The sequence below is a fragment of the Gymnoscopelus braueri genome (genome assembly GCF_963280865.1).
Source record: "Gymnoscopelus braueri genome assembly, chromosome: 5".
NCBI classification, from domain to species: Eukaryota; Metazoa; Chordata; class Actinopteri; order Myctophiformes; family Myctophidae; genus Gymnoscopelus; species Gymnoscopelus braueri.
Window position 1 is genome coordinate 1,600,701 of NC_137606.1, and position 16,959 is coordinate 1,617,659.

Here is a 16,959-nt window from a genome sequence, read left to right on the forward strand (position 1 = left end):
CTATTTTCAACTGGGTATAACAAGAGAACGGGAGGTCACGACGATTACTTTTTTTTTCACGGAAGCACAGTGATTTCCTCCGTGATTAGCAACCATCAGGGGATCGATCATACTGGAGATAAATATTCTGTGGTTCTTGAAAAATTAGTCAGAATGCTTAACACATTGACCGCCAGAGGTTAATCTCATAATGTACTCACCAGTGCCAACGTTTTATTGTTGTTTTTTGTTTTTTTCACGTCGCCACAGATCTTGTTAAAATCCTTAAGATTGAGCTGTGCACTGTTTGTAAACATCGCGGAGATCTCACTGCTTCTACCAGTGAAGACCACGTGTCAAACGGAGCCGCCATGTTTGAGTTCTGACCGTTTAAGTTAACATGGGAAATGCGAGGATGAAAAACTACATGTTTACAGGGGCTTTTACAGGGGTTTTTGTGTACGACTTAGAATGGAGACAGACGGGAAACAAAAAACGTGATCGCACTTCCGGTCGACATCGGGTGGTGTTACACTGAAAATGGTCCCCCTAGAAAATTGAAAAAAAAAAAAAATCGAAAAAAAGGAAAAAGCACCACAGCCCGTAGGCTACGGGATCGGCGCTTAACCGTTGGATTTAACGGCCCGTAGAACTACGGGCCCGGCGGTCAATGTGTTAAAGATGCTGGCAGAAGCTACCTGCCAGCATTAGAAAGCCCCTGGCAGTGAATGTGTTAAGTTGCAAGGGGTTGTATATATGTTATATACAGCCATATGTTTGTTTTTCCATTTCCTAAATTAACCCAGAATTTAATTACTTGATGAAAGCAGAGCTGGGTCAAACTATATTTTCAAAATAAATAATATTTTATATCACGTCTGGATGATTCAGGTTGTTGATATTAAGTCAAGTACAGGAATACATTTATGTGATGATACACCTATCCGCCTCCTATAATGTGGACTAAAATAAAATATTAAAAGTATTTGCTTATGAAAACAGAATGCAGACCTGTGCCTCTTGCAGCTGTCCTACTATGTCAAACATAGTAAAAGGCATGGCGGCGGCGGCTTTCTTCTCTCTGTAGACAAAACAAATAATTAATCTTTAAGGTTTACTGCACTTTTTAAGATGCAAAATAATAATAATACAACATCAGAGTCTAAAAGCCCTCTAAAAGCCATCAGAGTCTAAAAGCCCTGATGCCATGCTGCTCCACATCAAAATGGTTTAAAGCTACAATCCAGTAGAAAAGTAATTGCAACAATGTCCGAAATACAAAAAAATATGGTGCTCTATTGTTCAATTTGACACCAGGGTCGCAATTTCTCAATGGAAGAGTAGGAAGACCTCCCCCAACGACTACAGCTGTGCTAGTTATATTGTATTAACACACTCTACCATACTGATCGGTTAAAATTACAGTATGATTTATTCATTAAAATAAGTCCCAGATTGTAGCTTTAAAGGATTAACACATAGTGGAAAACAAGAGCCAAAGGTTGAAAGTGAACAAAAACAAAGTACCATCATTACAAAGCCTGAGGGTGCCACTAGAAGAAAGACCATGGGGGGTCACCAAAATCAATAGGGTTCATCATGCAATCTGCTTATGAGATATCTTGTGCCCTAAGGGTGGCACTAGAGGAAAAGTCATGGGGGTCGCCCCAATACGTAGGGGGTCATCCTCAGGGATTAGGAATGTGCTCTGCAAATTTCTATATCTTGTTTGGACCAAATTGTGGGATGGACGTATGGGCAGACAGAATCACAGATGTTTAAACCTGTAAATTCGAGATTGTGTTGTCATTATACAACAATTTGAATCTTGAATGAAACTAATAAACTTGAACACATTATCACAACATGAAACACAGCAAACATGCATGTCACTGCCATTCAATTCATGCAATAAAAGAATGTCACCTTTAAGTGCAATTCTACAGAAAATATAACATTTTAAATATGTTTTCAGTTAATCGTGCAATGCTTGACATTTCTTCTTCATTGCATAATTGAACTTAAACGTAGTCACTCACACCAAACAAGGGTCAAAATGTAGATCACAGCATCACAACAGTGAATTAACATTTCCACATTATACATATCATTGCATCCTGATTACCTTTCAACCCCCCATCCACAACCACAGAAATTAGACAAACTAGCCCATACCCGGTCGACCCAAGACACCAAGACAGACAGACAGAGGTTACTCCAATTATATAGTAGGATGTTAGAAAACACAATATACCAGACATAAAACACCACTAAAAAGCCTAAATTATATCATGAGCCTCACCCTCCTCCTGAGCGTCTATCAGAGTGATCCTTGCCCGTGTCGTGTTCACTGGACTCTTGCCTCTCCAGTCGATGTCGGTCCCTTTCCCTCCGTCGGCCCTCGTGGCCTCCTACACTGTGACCTCCTCCACTGTGGCCTCCTGCACTGTGGCCTCCTGCACTGTGGCCTCCTACACTGTGGCTTCCACCGTGGCCTCCACTGTGACCTCCGTGGCCTCCGCCTTGGCCTCCACTGAGGCCCTCGTGCTCGCTGGACGTCTGTCTCTCCAGCGTCCGTCTCTCCCTCCTCTCCGCCTGTTCCCTCCACACCTCCTGGGGCAGCTCGTCCCTGCGCGCCTGAATGAGCTGCTCGCTGGACAGCTGCCGCTCTATCTTGTGATGCTCCCGGTGGTGGGTCTGGACTTGGGCCTGGACCTGGGTCTGGACTTGTGGCTCGGTGTGAACCAAAGGGTCGGTCCTGCCCCCGTTCAGCCGGCCCCGAGTGCCTCTGCCGGGCTCGCCGTGCAGCCTCTCCCTGCCGGGGTCCTGGAGCACCACCTCGGCCATCACCGCCACCTCCCCTCTCTCTGGGCCCATGTCTCCCAGCATCCCCATCTCCCTCTCCCTCTCTCTCTCTCGGGCCTTCTCCAGCCGGCTGGCCACGAGGAGCGGGGTCACCACGTCGTCGAAGGTTTTCATCTTGGGTTGCCGTAAATACGGGGACGACTTCACCTCCACGTCCTCTCGGGACTTCTCGAGCCGGCCGGCCACGATGAGCGGGGTCACCACGTCTCCCATGTGCTTGATCTTAGGTTGCCGTAGATACGGGGATTTGACCTCGACGTCGCTCACCGCCTGGGCCAACTGGGGATGGAAGTTGGCGAGTGCGGGCGAGGCGGAGCCCATGCTACTGCTCATCACTCTGATCGACTGCTCCCTCGCCGCGTTGAGGCTCTCCCTCGCCTGGTTGGCCGACACCAGCATGGCCGCGTTGGCGACCGCTGCAATGGAGGCCGGGGAGGGCTGGCCGGCCGCCATCCCCCCCACCACTCCCCCGGAGGCGTGCCGCGCCTCCAGGGTGTGCCGGTAGCTGGAGGCATTCATCACCGGGGTGTAGTTGGCCACCATCGAGCCTAGGCGGCGAGCCACCGAGGAGTGGGGGGGCGGGGACGGCGTAGCCGGGGAGGGGGAGGGAGGGGAGCTCTGCTCACTCTGCTCGTAGATGGTCTGTCGCATGACGGGGGAGAGGGGGAGGCGGGTGAGGGCGGCAGGGCTGGGGTTGGCGTCCTGGGGGTCGAGGAAGACTTTGCGCCCCAGTAGTGGTGTCGGGGGGAGCTTACCCTGCTCTGCCCTCATCTTCTCCACCTAGAGAGTGGGAGGGGTGTAACACAGAATTAGGATCATAATCATATCACGATTGGTCCGATTCATTCTAAATAGAGTTCTCAACAGTGACTCCACCTCCCAAAGGAATACAGTATGTGGCGCGTGACCCTCTCTTTCCTGTCCCTCTCCACTGTACAATCATCAAATAAAGACAAAATGCCATAACATAATCCAAATAAAGTTTCTGTTTCTATTACCGTAGTGAGTCGCCGTAGCGAGCTGAATCGCTCCTCCCAGGTGGCCGCGGCCTTGCGAAAGGCCTCGTGACGACGAATGAGCTGCTCTACCTCGTCCACGCTCGCACCCAGCTCGTGGCTGTTGAGGAAGGGCTCCTGGGCGGTCAGCCAAGCCTCCGCCACTACCGCCTCCTGGGCAAACTGGTGGACCTCCAACACTGAGGGAGAGGAGAGGAGGAGAGGAGAGGAGAGGAGGGGAGGGGAGAGGAGAGGAGAGGAGAGGAGAGGAGAGGAGAGGAGAGGAGAGGAGAGGAGAGGAGAGGAGAGGAGAGGAGAGGAGAGGAGAGGAGAGGAGAGGAGAGGAGGAGCAGAGTAAAACAATTTGATGAAAATGTTATATAAGATAATTCATGAATTAATAAGATAATTAAAGGTAGGGTAAGTGATATTTTTTGGTTAAAACAAAAAGTATTTTGTTAAAAGGTTAAAGCACTATATTCTGATAGTAATCATTGCTATAAAGTGTTTGTTCAGTAACAGGAGTCTCCCCGTCACTCCAGCTCTTTAATAAACAGAAAATACATTTTCCGGTAGGTGTCAAAATCTCAGCCAATCAGGAGAAAGTACCAATTTTTAAGCTTCATTTTTATAGTGTTCCAGTTCCAATTTTGCCTGCTCATTTCTTAGTGTCAACACTTCCAATTTCACTTGTTTAATCTATATCCTGATTGAGTTCTCTATCCTGATTGGATAAAATTGGAAATGAAACTGAAACTGAAACAAAAATGCATTTTCTGTTTAATAAAGAGCTGGAGAGACAAGGAGACTCCTTTTACTGAACAAACACTCTATAGCAATGAGTACTATCAGAATATAGAGCTATTTAACACTTATTTTAACCAAAGAAAATCACTTACCCTACCTTTAAGCTATAACATAACTGAAGATAAATCATAAAACCTTCAGCTGATAATTTCTCCAGGTGTAAACATTGCACTTCAACAGTCTGACTAAACTAAACTATGTCATGAAGTCTATTCATGACATATTTATTCAGTCTATTCATGACAATCTTTATGTGTCTGCACATAATGTGCATTTAGGAGTGTTTCTGTGAATGTGTGCTTTAACTCACAATGCTGCAGCAGCTCCCAGTGCCTGTCCCACTTCTCAGACAGCTCATTTTGTTTAGCAACGACCGTGTCCAACTTCTCCTTGATCTGGGAGAATCACAACCACTTCATCAACATCATCATCATCAAACGTTTCACCCGTGTTTTCTAAATGAGTTATTAGATGTCAGATAAAAACTAAGTTCGTTATCAGGACCTACCTCATACATGGGCAACTGGCGGCCCGGGGGCCACATGCGGCCCCCACCTTCACTTAATGCGGCCCGCAGGTTGATATCGGAATACTGATATATTATTGATTGCAGCTGTTACAATTCCAAACATGCAAACATGACCCGCTTTAATTACTTCAGTTTATATTAGTAGCTTAATGACTAGTATTAAAATTCTATTGTCTTTTTTATGTCCAAAGTATTTGTATTTAAGTTCATAAAGTTAACATACACGTATGTATAACTAAATGCATTTTAAATTAAAAACAAATGTTACTTTACAGGATTCCAAAAGAGCACAAAAAAATCTGGATTCCAATTCAAAAATAGCAAAAATAGCAGATCTACAAGCTCAAAACGTGTCGCACTGCAGCACGCTTTGAGCTTGTAGATCGGCTGCTTTTGCTACTTTTGTGTGATATAGTACGGCATTAATTTACAAAAAAAGTTAAAATACGGAGATAAGAGGTGTCTGCCCGACAGTACATGCAATGTGGCCCTCTGGAGTGAGTGTGGAAATATAGTGGCCCTCTCCATCATCAAAGTTGCCCACCCTTGACCTACCTCCTCTGCAGCAGGATTTCTGGCGGCCAGGAGGGTCTTGCCCATCTCAATACACTGCAGAACGCTGCGGGTACGAGCCTCCACCTCACTCTTTAGACTCTGATGGTAGTTCATCAGCACCTCCACCGAGGACACGTCCCTGAACACCACCACATGCACAGAGGGACAATGTTTTGAGGCAATATCTGGCAGTCTCAATGACTTGTTAATGATGGGCTGACAATGAACCGAAGATGGCATGTGCGATATTGGAAGACAAGGTTTCAACAGTTTAACTTGATTCTACAAATCTAGTCGTGAGTTTTTATTTGTGATTTTATTATGGAATTTAATCCGGTTTTGGACCATTGTATTGTATCTGTGAGCCACAATATAAACACTGGTAAGTAAATGGGCATCCTGATCCACTGTATGCATTATGTGACACAGTAACACATAACTGAAAACAAACAAGCAAAACTGCCCTGGCTAGATGCTTTTCTCCCACAAACTAACAAATCTACAAGTTAGGAACCCGTTTACACATACTGTACCACCGCGCATGGTCGTGGACATAGAAAACAAAACTGAAAAAATTGGCAGATATCGGCCGATAATATCAGTCGACCCATATATACCGTAGGTCGGCCCTAATATTAAACGTGCCACTCCTAAGGAAGCTAGATGTCAAGAGTCTGTATTTTGTCAATCTGGGAACCCATCTGGGAATTTGCCCCTGGGGGCACCGCCCAATTCCCTGTGTAGAGACCGGATATCGGCCCGTTTACTCTCCTTCAGCCCTCCTCTTCCGGTGGTGCTCCTTTGTTTTCATTCCTAATAACAACAACTCTACACGTTGGAATGGGAGTTGCCGACAGATTCAGCGCTGAATCTGTCTTGAGATCAGTATTCTATGGACTGTAACAGTGTGTTAAACATGCTGATCAAATTGCCTCAGTATTTCTTTATGTGGTGTTGTTTATGTCCTTTCAGTGTGCATGTAAAATCTGGAAATGGATAAAATCTTGAATGACAAAACAATCAAATGAGATTTGCCCATAAGCCCCAGAACAGTGTAAATACCTGGGTTTCTCTCCTGTTCCTATCTGGCAGATGATGGAGTCCATCCACATGATCTGATCTCGCACCACGCCAAAGAACCTCAGCTTGTCCGTCGCCGTGGTGATCTGCACACGACACTCCTCGCAGGAAATCAGCAGCTCCTTCCAGCACTGCATCACCTCATGCTCGCGACAGGCGATGGCCTCGGCCTTCTCTCCAGCATAGACTGTTCTCAGCTGGGCGGCACTCTCCTGGAGCTGGCGTACCTAGGAGAGAGAGACACACACACAGACACACACAGACAGAGAGAGAGAGAGGGGGATGTGTTATTTATGGTGTGGCTCTGTAGTTGGCGAGCCGTCTAGAAATGGGTCTGTCTGTGTGTCTTGGGTAAATGTAACAATCCGCTGGACCAATCAGCGCTGAATTCCTTGAGCACGCTGCATGCCAGTAGGCCGAGGAAGTACATCCATGCATTTCTTTTCACATGTGTTTTTATGTAATTTGTTTTACGTGTAACTTTGACTTTGTAATGGAAATATTTGGAATTGCATGTTTTGCACTTCCCCCCTGTGGCTTATATGCACTTGCAGCGCTGTTTTTATAGTGTTCTTGTGTCATAATATCGCACTGTGGATTCATTTTGGCTGTCTTTTTTATCTACAGTGCCATTGTGGGGCCAAAGGCAAATTTACTATTTGGACAATAATGTTTAGACTAACTGAAATGTAATTTAATCGAGAAATCCAGCTCACCCCAATAGCAAACATGACATAAATGTATAGTTTGTAACATTACTATGTAGAAGTAACCAGCCCTATCCTGGGAACAAGGTTATAGTTAAACAGAATAAAAGAAAAACGCAAAGAGGTTATTTTGCAGATGGTGCAAAAACACAGATGCTCCAGCAGACACCAGGGCCTACATGACCAATAAATGCTCTTTTGCTAGAGTTGAGATATAGCAGCTGTGATTTTGCATCAGTACATTATACAGTTGACTCCTGTGGCCCAGTTGCACGGCAGACAGGAGCTCATGCAAAAGGAACTGCAGTGTCAGTGTCTTATTCTACCATGAATTGCTTTTCAGAGCACTCAATGACTTTTGTTCATTTGAGTATCATGCCATTATAAACTATAGGAGCCAGCCACCTGTGCTGGCACTAACTTTATACAGGCCTCCCAAGCCATGCCCCCGCTTCCTAAATCGACTAAGCAGAATTTGTATCTATTATCCACAGTAATAATGATAAAAGAACTATCATAGGGGATTTGAACTTACATGTGGATAATAAGTCAGATTCCAAAGCCATGGAGTTTATAAACATTCTGAATCTCATGGATTTCATTCAGAATGTCACTAGGACCCACCCATTTCCATGGCCACACCTTAGATCTGGGGATAACTCATGGACTCACTGTCGATGTATCCTCCATTGTCGATATGGCTACAGTCTGTCTTATCATTATTGTGTATTACTTTCGGTTAAAGCCTGCGCAGCACAGAAAAAATACAGAATGGCTTGTTAATAAATGGTGTCTTACCCCTGAGGTTGTTGCAAATCTCATGATCTGTGTAGAAAGTATATACAATACCAGCAGTTATTCTAGCCTCCTCATGTGATGATCCAGTACAGCCATTCTTAACCTCTTTCGTTTCAAAGGACCCCCAGTTTGATATGCATTAGGCCACAGACCACCCATTTGATAGGATGTTTATCTCTGGGACCCCCAATCTACACTAAAAAATCCTCAGTGTTTTTTTTGGGCGGTGAAACCGCCCCTATATGTGAGGTTTGGATATTTGCACACCAAATCCTGCGCTGTGATTGGCCACAAATGTACCCCCCTAACCCTGCACCGTGATTGGCCAATCACAGTCTATTCAGGACTGTGATTGGCTAGGGAAACATGACACATGTGCATAGCCCTATAAACAGGACCATAACTTTAAAAAAAAAACATAAATCTGTTTTTTTTAAGTTATGGTTTCTTCCATCACTTCTTCCATCACTTCTTCCATCACTTCTTCCATCACTGTGATGACCACTGTGACCACACCGCCCACTTCACACTGGGTGTGATTTTTTTTTTACTCTGAGAGTGTACAAAAACTATCAATCACTTAGCTCAGGACCCCATGAAACGTGGCCAGGGCCCCCGTTGAGGACCTCTGATCTAGTAAATCACCTAATTATGCACCTAATAGACTACTGCAATTCACTTTTCACCTGCCTCAGCAAAACCACCATGGACCGCCTCCAAACAATTCAAAATGCTGCCGACAGATTGCTAACCAGAACAAACAGAAGGTCCCACATCACTCCAGTCTTAGCCGCCTTACATTGGCTCCCCATCAATTTCAGAGTCCAGTTCAAAGTCCTGGTGCTCACTTATAGAGCTCTACAGGGTCAGGCTCCAAGTTATTTGACCGATCTGGTCCCACGCTATGTCCCAGAAAGGGCCCTAAGGTCTGCGGAACAGGGTCTGTTAAAGACCCCAAACACCAACCTTAGAACCAAGGGTGACAAGGCCTTTCAAGCTGTAGCCCCCAAACTGTGGAACGCTCTCCCCCAAGTCCTGAGAGATGCAGCCTCGGTTGACATTTTTAAAAAACAACTCAAGATGCTTCTATTTGAACAGGCGTTTGTTGTCGTTACATGATTTAATTTTCCTTACCTGTGTTGTTATCCCACCTGAGAGAAATTTGTACAGCCTTTTTGTTTTGTGTTGTTGTTTTATTGATGTACTGTATGTAAAGCACTTTGTGAGACTCCTCTGTGAAATGTGCTATATAAATAAAATTTACTTACTTACTTACTTAATTACCAAACTAAGGACAACCACTGACAGTGTTGCCCCTGTCAGACAAAAAAACAAGACTGAGATGAAATGTAATTTTCAGCTTGGCTACCAATATAAAGAAAACAGGTTCATCTGTGTTTGTCTCAGGCGCACTAGGGTTTCAGACCATAGAAGCACGCACAGGCGTTTTAAATGCGGAAGTCTTGCAATCCAAGATTTGGCCACCAGGCGGCGGCAGCTTTGCGGTTCTACCTCGGTTCTGGGGGCTTGGTTCAGAGTATGGGAAGCCATCGGTGACCTCCCCATTGGCTGGCCTTTAGCCAATAGAGAGAAAAGGGAGAAAGTGAAAAAGTGACGACTATAGTTGTAAAAATTTAGAAATGACATGCCCACGATGACATTTTATGTGAGCAAGGCTCTTCATTTCTCCTAACTGATCAGTGACAACCTGAACAATCAAAAAATCCTCTCCTCAACAACTGACTGACTGATTAACCATGTCCGCTTAGATTCCGGTGATGTTTTCTCGACACCCAGATGTGAAGAGTTTGCAGCATGCTTCAGGGATAAGATCAAATCTGGTATTGTTCAGATGAGGAGAATGAGAAAACTGACCTCTAAATTGAAGTCACTGGCACTGAGTCCCAGGCAACAGGCTAAAGACATACAGGTGTCATTATAGATTCCAATTTAACTTTCGATGCCCACAACAGGAATGTGACCAAATCTGCCTTTTATCACCAAAATCTTTTTTTCACCAGAGCGCGTTCTCTCACAGGAAAATACAGAGAGAGAGAAATATTATAACAATCCAAAAGATGGATACAATTATGCTCATCTGTGTCAAAATCACCATTTAATATTTTCTGAGCAATAACTGAATTGAAATCACTGGATCCTAAAGGCAGTCGAATGTTGAGACAACAAGTCATTTTGGAATGTGTGTCCGTGTGTGCAAGATGTCTCTGTACCTGTGTGACCAGGAGCTGTATGTCGTGTTCAAAGCTGTGCATGAGTCTCTGAAGGCTGCTGGTGTTGGCAGTTCCACCCTGTCGACCTCTGTCGACCTCTGGCAGCCTCCGATGCTTGTCCTCAATCTGGGCCAAGACCTGGAAGAACACATGCAAATATATATATATCTAAGAACAAAACAGCACCGGGTGTTCTCCATCACAGTTCAAAAGGTAACTCCAGTCCAGTGGGTATGAGGTGCAAAAATAAAATTCCAGAAAGAAGGGAAGCCCATTTGCTCCCTTCAAGCACACTCACAAACGAGCCAAGGATATATCTTTAAAAAGCTTTTAATGTCTAGGGCATAGCTAGTACAGCAATATAAAAAGGTTAAAAAGCCAGACTGGTTTCGACCCACATCAATGCGAGTTGAAACTGTTAAAAAATGGGACAAAATAGGTTGAAAAAGGGACAAAATAGCAGATCTACGAGCTCACAACGCGTCAGAGTGCGACACGCTTGTAGATGGCTATTTCTGTTGTTATATATTTATCATTTAAGGCATTTTGTAATAGCAGCCCGAAGTTATGGCTATTTGGGGGGTTCTTGGCATATAAAACTTTGTGAACTAATACACTATAGCTGTGGTTGCAAAATTTTTTATGTCTTATCCAACGATAACAGAATATTCTAAGTTTTGGGTCTGAGGGTCTAAATCTCATCAAATGGTGGTCCGTGGCTCAAATGACGAATACATAATAATTGATATGAAAAGGGTGTAAAAAATAGGGGTTACAAAATCGTGGGATTTAAAAAGTAAAAAAGTAAACGGTTGAAAACCACTGCTTTTGCATTTATATTTGGTATTTAGGTTGTTAGTTAGGCTTAAATTAGGTATGGTATTTGGTTGACCGGATATCAACCGTATATAGAAAGATGGTGGATTTGAGATCGCTGCGCGGCTTCATTTACGGTCTGTAGAAACCAATGGTGTGATGCTGTCCATATTTTTTTATGGTCTATGGTCGGAACCCATGATTGGGTAGTGGACCAATTTAAAAAAATAAATAAATAATTATTTAAAAAGATTACACTTTTTATCAATTAAACAATTCCAACATTTTCCAAAACATTTTCATAAATCAAATCAAAAAATCAAATATTTTCCATAAATACATTTTAAAAGGATAGTTTAAGAAGTAGTGGAAATAGCAGATCCACAAGTTCACAACGCGGCGTGAAGCGCCGCGTTGTGAGCTTGTAGATCTGATATTTTCGCTAGTTTGGGTCCCCGCGCAAACGTCTAATTTCTCTTTTGGGTCTTGAGCTAAAAGGTTTGAGAATCAGCCGCACTACACTATACCTCTATGCAGTCAGAAAAGAACTTGTGCAGCTGGTGAGAGGCGGCCAACATCTGGCCCCTGGTCTCCATGAGCTCCATGAGGTCGGCCCAGGCCTCGTTGACCCCGTCCTTCCACTCGGCGATGATGGCCGCCTCGGCGTGGCCGTAGTCGATCAGCTCGTCCACCATCTGGTTCACCGCCGTCACCCGCTCCTGGCCCACGCTGCCCGTCTCCGACGCAAACTCTGTGTACTTTTCCTGCAGGACCTGCATGGGGGGATATGGAGGGAATGTAAGGGAGGGTGAGGATGATGGGAGGGTACTTGTCACACACAGTGGTGTAAAGTAACTAAGTACAATTACTCAAGTACTGTACTTAAAGGCATACTAGGTAACGTTTTCAACAAAACTTAAATTGAGTTAAATTGTATATCTTTTGTGAGTGGCAAAAGTTTCACAACACCCACTCCATGAATTTCACCCCCGGAAGCCTTTTATTTATATATTTTCTATTGAACGTGGACGGGGGGGACTTTCCCGGGAAAATGACGTTCCTGGCCAACGTCATGACGTCGTGGCCGACGTCCTGGCCGACGAACACCGCAACGGTTTCCTGTTTGGCCAGGAACTACCGCGCTAATAACAAAAATGAACCTCACGCTGATTTTAAGAGAATGTAGGATAGGAAGATCGAAAAAGAACAGAAAAAGAAAGCACAGCTCATGGTAACTAATGCTCCACTGGCTAAGAGAAACGATCCGTAGATAGTATAAAACAATTAAAAGATCGCTTTTTGAAACGCTTCCGGCTTCCGGTGAAAACGAATGGAATTCTGGGTAATCGAGGACTACGGAAATTGTATGCAGTGACGGTAGTGACCAGCAGAGGTTGCTAAAAATCGTTATTTGTGATTCTGCATTGTACAACTTTAAGTACAATTTTGAGGTACTTTTACTTTACTGGAGTATTTCCAATTGTCTATACTTTTACTTCTACTTTAGCTACTAGTTACTTTGCAGATATGAATTATTATATTATAAAACATACATTAACCACTTTAGCCTTATTTTATACCTAAGCTATTTGAAAATAGCCGATCTACAAGCTCACAATGCATCGCGACGCATTGTGAGCTTGTAGATCTGCTATTTTCAAACATTTTAGTACTTTTACTTTTAGTACTTTAAGTACATTTTGATACCAGTACTTTTGTACTTTTACTCAAGTAAAATCTGAATTATTTTACTTTTACTTGTACCAGAGTACTTCTATTGCAGTATTGATACTTTTACTTAAGTAAAACATTTGAGTACTTTTTCCACCACTGGTCACACATTCTTTAGCTTGTTTGGGAAAAAGTCCACGACCTTGAAGTTAAAACAACATAAATCTCTACTCTGTGTGGAGTTTGCATGTTCTCCCCGTGTCTCCTAGGGTAGTTAATACCCTCACAAAAACATGTAGTAATCCTGGTCACTATACCGCCTCCCCCATGACAGCCGGGGCGCCTGATGGAGGGGAAGGGAACTGGTTGGAATAACGTGTTCCTTCCACGCGCTACGTCCAACCAGGGAAACTCCCCCCTGTCAGGTGACAAGAAGGTCAGTTGGCTCTCATGCCTGAAGGAAGCATGAGCTCGGCCCTGGCCTCCCTACTGTGGGGTGACAGGTGTAATACTGGTGTAGGGCTGGTGTAGTGACCAGGATCACTTAGGAAATTGGCACCGGGTGAAAAAAATGGGTTACAAAAATCGCGGGATAAAAATTTAAGTAAAAAAAAACAAACAACATAAATCTCGATTAGTTGGTTGGCAGTGTGCCACCCTGGTAAAAAAAACTAAAAACTAAAGTATACATTTTAACACTGCCAGCAAGCCGTATTGTGGAAACTGAGAGACAAAATATTGATTTGTATGAGAATATCTTCTTTTCCAATGTCAAACTATTAGGATTATCTACATTCAATTTCTCACTGGTCTGAGGGGAAAAAAGGTCTCATTTTAGATTTAAAGGTAGTGTAAGTCAGTGAATATCAACCCTGGTACACGGACCCATTTTGGTCCGCGAGTACTGCTGAGGTGTTCCGCGCCGTTTGAAGTAAGTGTGAACTCAGCCCCTCGAGAACAATAGCGAGCGGCGATCGTCCGTCAATCGTTACGGCCATCATCCGTCTCACACTCAGCCACGCCCGAGCCGAGTCCATTCAGTGTAGCGACCATCACCCATAGGAATGCAAATATGTTGTCCTACCTGGTACTGTATAAAGGGGCACAGGGGTACATGCTTTGGCACTCAGTATTATTACTACATGATGAGAGCCCCACTAGCAAAGAAGAGATGCACCCAGGGCCAGAAGACGCTAAATTTCGCCGTCATCAACAAGACATTGCCGCCGCCAAATCCTCCTGCAAGCAGAGCTGCCGGTGTGTCCGGGCCACCTCGACCTGCCGACGAGCTGGCCGCACAGGGCAGCAACAGCAGCACACACAACAGCACCGCCGCCAGCGTCCTCGCCGTGCCGCCGGGAACAACAACGGCGACAAGCAAGACGACTAGAGCCAACAGACGGTACCGTGATGACTACATGAAGTTTGGCTTCACTTTTATGGGGGACCCATCTAATGCTATTCCACTGTGCATCGTGTGCGGAGACAAGCTTGCAAACAGTGGTATGGTTCCCTGTAAGATGAAACGTCACCTTGAGACCCACCATGGAGAAATCGCCACAAAGGACAAAGACTATTTTGTGAGTTTGAAAGCTACTAAGGCGAAACAGAACGCAAAACAGACAACTGCATTGTTACGCAGTACCACCAGCACCAAGGTTAATGACAGAGCTCTGGAAGCTAGCTACCAAATTGCAGAGCTTGTGGCGAAGTTAAAATTGCCACATGCAGCGGCAACATACATGTTGGCAGGAGCCAAAATCCTGGCTAACGTAATGTCGGGACCAGATGTTGCAGCGGAATTCGATAAGGTGCCGCTCTCAAGCATGACAATTGGCCGACGCATTGAAGACATGTCTGCAGACATTGAGAGTGCTGTCATAGAAAAGATTGTGACTAGTGGAAAGTTTGCACTGCAGCTTGACGAATCAACAGATATAAGTGGACACGCACAGCTGTTGGCAAACGTGAGATTCATTGACGGAGACGCCATCAGAGAGAATTATCTGTTTTGCAAACAACTGCCTGGGAAAACAACAGGAGAGGAGGTTTTCCGGGTGACATCGGAGTATTTGGAGCAATGGAACTTAAGCTGGGAAAGCTGTGTCAGTGTGTGCACTGATGGGGCTGCATCTATGACCGGGCGATACAAGGGATTTGTAAGCAGAGTAAAAGAGAAGAATCCTGGCGTCCTGGTTACGCATTGCTTTTTACACCGTGAGGCGCTGGTTGCAAAGTCTTTACCAAAAGACCTCTCAGCTGTGTTGAATGATGCGGTAAGCATCGTTAACTTTATTAAAGCACGACCTTTGAAAAGCCGGCTGTTCGCCACCCTGTGCGAGGAAATGGGGGCGGAACACAAAACGCTGCTGCTGCACACCGAAGTACGGTGGCTTTCCAGAGGGAAAGTTTTGTCCCGTGTCTATGAACTGAGGGAGGAATTACAAAGCTTTCTGGCTGCTGAGCAATCCGACTATGCAGACATGTTCGCAGATGAGTACTGGTGTGCAAGACTAGCATACATGGCGGACATTTTTACCCATCTGAACGAACTGAACAGGCGAATGCAAGGAAAAGATGAGAATATCCTCACAAGCACAGATAAACTGACGGGATTTCGGGGGAGACTGAAACTCTGGCGTCAGCAGGTGGATAAGAGCACGTTTGCGATGTTTCCCCTCATCAACACTGGACACACAATCACTCGTGCTTTGCGTGGGGTCATTGCTGAGCATTTGAGAAGTCTCGAGGAGAAATTTGCCTTTTATTTCCCCTCAACGTCCATGGCAAACTTCAACTGGGTCCGTGACCCATTCAACAAAACGAAACAAACGAGAACAGTCCATTTGAGGAGCAAGAGCAGCTAGTGGAAATAAGGGAGAACCATGGCTTGAAAATGAAATTCAGAGATCTAAGCTTGGACAGTTTTTGGTTGACTGTTGGAAAAGAATTTCCAGCCATCTCAGACAGTGCAATGGCAGTGTTGCTCCCATTTTCAACAACCTACCTGTGTGAGCTCAGCTTTTCCACCCTGACTTACGTAAAAAGTAAACACAGAGAGAGACTGAGAGCAGTTGACGAGGAGCTTCGTGTGTGCTTGTCATCAGTCCCAGCCAGGATACAAACTCTCTGTTCAGCAAAACAAGCTCAAGTTTCACACTAAGACAGTTGTATTGTGACCTAATTTTTTCTTTTCTTTTTACAAATCTTTTTTATTGAGTTTTAAAGTATTTTTCTAAAAAGGACTCAAGTTTCAAACAAAGACATTTGTACTGGCTTAAAAAGTTTTTTTTTTTTCTAAAACAGTTTCACACTAAGACTATTGTGGCCAATTTTTCCTATATATATTTTTTCAAATCTTTTTGAGTTTTTAAAGTATTTTTCTGGGAAGGTGAATCCAACTCCTCTGCACATTACAAGTTTATATATTTGTAGGCCAAATTGAACATGTGTGTGCTGTTTTTTTAGTTCAAGGTTTCTTTATTATGACATCAAAGCAAAACAAGTTGTATGTTTCCAAAAATAAATCAGTGAAACTGAGGCACTGTCTCTTTCCTTTTTTTTCATCTTCTCCATTCATTGCACTGACCCAAGTTTATATATTTGTAGGCCAAAGACATTTTGTAATGTTCAAGGTTTCTTTATTACATCTTGTGTACATGAGAGTAAATATTTTGATATATATATATATATATATATATATATATATATATATATATATATATATATATATATATATATATATATATATATATATATATATATAAATTATATTATATATATATATATATATAAATTATAATATATATATATATATATATATATATATATATATACATATATATATACATATATATATATATATATACACACACCGTATATCTAGGTGTGCCCTGGGATATTTTGGCTATGCCAGGTGTGCCCTG

At 43.8% G+C, this 16,959-nt stretch overlaps 1 protein-coding gene across 1 annotated transcript in view; it reads right to left on the reverse strand.

Annotated features, from left to right (window-relative positions):
• The window catches only part of sptbn4b (spectrin, beta, non-erythrocytic 4b), a 148,311-nt gene that overhangs the window by 11,479 nt on the left and 119,873 nt on the right, over positions 1–16,959 (reverse strand). Inside the window, exons 32-39 of the mRNA XM_080428827.1 lie at positions 11,890–12,135; positions 10,547–10,684; positions 6,793–7,037; positions 5,731–5,869; positions 4,957–5,041; positions 3,843–4,039; positions 2,282–3,624; positions 991–1,060 (exon numbers count right to left, since the gene is read on the reverse strand). Coding sequence (XP_080284953.1) covers positions 991–1,060; positions 2,282–3,624; positions 3,843–4,039; positions 4,957–5,041; positions 5,731–5,869; positions 6,793–7,037; positions 10,547–10,684; positions 11,890–12,135 — 2,463 coding nt within the window. The remainder of the gene's footprint in view (positions 1–990; positions 1,061–2,281; positions 3,625–3,842; positions 4,040–4,956; positions 5,042–5,730; positions 5,870–6,792; positions 7,038–10,546; positions 10,685–11,889; positions 12,136–16,959) is intronic.